We start from the raw sequence: 3,159 nt of genomic DNA on the forward strand, positions 1-3,159 counted from the left end.
TGCTGACTACTTGGGACCTGGGATGCATGATTATTTTTACAGACTGATCACAGTTGAGCAGATTTTTGTGAGAAACAGCAATATACCTCACTCCAAAGAAAAATTTCAAATCTCAAATTTGAAATTCTCAAATTTCTGCCCCAGATCATAAATGGATCCTACTGCTGCTCAAGGCAAAATTACCTTCTCAATACAGGCTATATATATTATGTCTTTTTCCTGAACATCCCTCTTTGAAATAGGTTTGGGATATATTTTTCCAGAAATACTTGGCTTGAGGCAGACATTTTCCATGGAAATTTTCATCCTGAATGGGTAAAGTTGGGCAGAATTATAAGCAGCTGAAAATAGTGTTTGTTAGTGGAATGTGTCAGACAACCTGAGTAATAAGCAGTGACACCTACCTGAGACAGAAAGGGCTCTGCAGTGATTCATAAGGCTGCTGAGCACCTTTGTTAATGCAAATGCACAAAATATGCGCTGACACAGGTCTGTCTGGGCTCTGCAGATTTAGAAACCACACATGGAAACCAGTTCCTCCTCAGACTTTCTGCCTCCAGTCATTCAGTGCTTCGAATCGTGATTGATAGATAACCTTTGGCTATATGTTGTTGTGTGTCTTTGCAGAGAGGTGAGGTTAGCATTACCTTTGCACTGCTCGTATTCTGCCTGCCCATGAATATTGCAGCTATAGCTTGTCACCATTTCACACATGGAAAAATACCAGTTTTTCCCTGCACTGTCACTGTGCTTCGGCTGGTGCAATCTCACCAAATTCTATCTAGGTTAATTCGCCTAGTGTGTGCAATTTAGACGTGTTATAAAAAATGAGGAACCCTTCAGAGGCCCGGTTAACGCAGGAGGAAACTGTCCAAGGTCTTCTGCCAGCTAAGCAGTCAAGGTGGGCTGCCCAGTCTCTGCCCTCTTGCAACAAATGGCAGCTTCCATCTTATCTGGTTGCTCTTTCTGGGGGTAAGATGCGTGGGTGGCAGACAAGGCTCGCCAGCTATGCTGCCATTCACAGGAGATGTGTCCTACATGAGGGATGGGATGGAACCTATGTCTCATGCTTTCTTCCACCAGAATGAACCCTGGGTGCTGCTGGAGGCACACAACAGCACCCTGGCCTTGGAGGACCCCTATGCTGCCCAGCCCTTGCAGACCAGATGGCCATGCTCTCCCCTTCTCAGCTGGCTGGGAGGGCTCTGTGGGTGCTACATGCAGCCCCATGTGCAGCCCCACCACGTTTTTTTTCTTTCAAAACAGAGACTTGCACAGCCAAATCAAATTCTCTGTGCCCCGTAGCAGCTTCTTGCCACTTGCAGAGCAGTAGAGGTAAACCTGAAATCAGAAACCCAACACATCCTATATTCTCAGTGTTTTTGAATTACACAGAGGTTTGGGGACAGTTTCCTACATAGCCTGCCTAGCCCTTGCACGTCCCTCAGGTTTTTCTCTTACTCATGTGTCGTGTTTAAGCTCTGGCACTGTGTCATACTCAATGATGCACCATCTGGGGGATTGGTTTTGAAACAAAAGGGGAAAAAATATCTGCAAATGCTGTTGGTAGAGCATGATGGAAATCTTGTTTGACCCCAGGCTTGCTGGAGTGGGGAGACACCCTGAGAGCCTGATTTATGGGATCCTTTGGAGTCTTCAAGTAGCAGGATTTCAGTTAATGTGGGGACTGGTGGGCAGCTCAGCACCTACTTTGTCTCATAGTCTGTTTTTCCCTCCTCCTAGGACTATTTCTTTCATAGTTCTGTTCTCTCAGTACTTGAAAAATGTCCCTGTGCTGCTGCCATCTTACCAGAGAGGCAAGAAGTGCCACCTCTACCCAGTCCACCTCTTCCAGATTTTCCCGGTATGTTGGGGTTCCCGGAGACCCAATGGTCATGGCAGAGGGAATGGCCTCACCCACCCTGGGCTGCACATGCCACTCATGTCTAGCCAAGTTAATGCTTCCCAGTCCAGCCTGCATGGCTGGAGGAAGAGGAAGAGGAAGAGGAGGCAGAGGGAAAGAAGATCTGAATGGCCCTGCATGTGGGGAGGGAAGGAGGGTGGGCCATCAGGACCTCCAGCCGTCCCTTTGCCTCCATCTCACGTTCAGGTTAAAGGGTCAGGCACGGAGACACCCTGTCCCCCACAACAGTGCCAGATGTGGCCATGACTTAACTGGACCCCACTGCTGCATGTGATGGGCAGGTGCTGCTGGGGCTCTCCCTGAGCTGGCTGCTCTGCTACGTGCTGACAGTGACTGATGTCCTCCCTGCGAACCCTACCACCTACGGCCACCTGGCTCGGACAGACACCCATGGGGACGTTTTGTCCCAGGCTCCCTGGTTTCGGCTGCCTTACCCAGGTACCACTGCCTCCCCTTTCACCATCCCATCTGCTGCTCCCTGATCCAGCTGGCACCTCCACTTATGGCTAGCAGGGGGAGAAGAAATGCCAAAAATCAGGCTAACACCCACAAGCACTCTTGCTGTTTTCTCTCCCACCCTGTCCCCCACAATAATTTCAGAGAAAACATGTCCCAGTGACCTGAACCTTCTTTACTTGCAGGCCAGTGGGGAATGCCAACCGTCAGCCTGGCTGGAATATTCGGCATCTTAGCTGGGGTGATCTCCTCCATGCTGGAGTCTGTGGGAGATTACTACGCCTGTGCCCGCCTGTCTGGGGCCCCGCCACCGCCAAAGCACGCCATCAGCCGTGGGATTGGGGTGGAAGGCATCGGCTGCCTCCTGGCCGGGGCCTGGGGGACAGGGAATGGCACCACATCATACAGCGAGAACGTGGGGGCCCTGGGCATTACCAAGGTGAGCCTCACTGCAGAGGGGTGGCTTCAGTGTCCGGGCCCTCCTGGAGGTTTCCCCCAGGGGTGTATGTACAAAGGAGCAGTGCTCTTGGATCTGCATTGGACCTGGGATGTGGTCTTAACCCATGGCCTGCGAGGCACACTGGAAAAATGTGCCCTGGCATATTGGTGACCACCTCAGCAGCACTACGAATCACCTGTCAGAGGTGGTCAGTGTCTTTCTCTGCTTATGGTCTGCACATGGGATGAGTGCACACGGCTGTTACTCGTGGCACCTGGCTTAGGTGAGACTAAAGAGAGCATGCTACATCTGAGCTAACCTGGAAACCTCCTGAGGACTG

At 51.0% G+C, this 3,159-nt stretch overlaps 1 protein-coding gene across 1 annotated transcript in view; it reads left to right on the plus strand.

The window, feature by feature from the left end:
- Positions 1–2,819, plus strand: part of LOC104493157 (solute carrier family 23 member 2-like) — a gene marked incomplete at both ends in the record, with an annotated part of 10,817 nt that extends 7,998 nt beyond the window's left edge. The window contains 3 exons of the mRNA XM_010135787.1: positions 1,744–1,864; positions 2,206–2,362; positions 2,566–2,819. Coding sequence (XP_010134089.1) covers positions 1,744–1,864; positions 2,206–2,362; positions 2,566–2,819 — 532 coding nt within the window. The remainder of the gene's footprint in view (positions 1–1,743; positions 1,865–2,205; positions 2,363–2,565) is intronic.
- Between the last annotated feature and the right edge of the window lie 340 nt (positions 2,820–3,159).

The sequence above is a fragment of the Buceros rhinoceros genome, unplaced genomic scaffold, assembly GCF_000710305.1.
Source record: "Buceros rhinoceros silvestris isolate BGI_N320 unplaced genomic scaffold, ASM71030v1 scaffold3725, whole genome shotgun sequence".
In the NCBI taxonomy this organism is placed as follows: Eukaryota; Metazoa; Chordata; class Aves; order Bucerotiformes; family Bucerotidae; genus Buceros; species Buceros rhinoceros.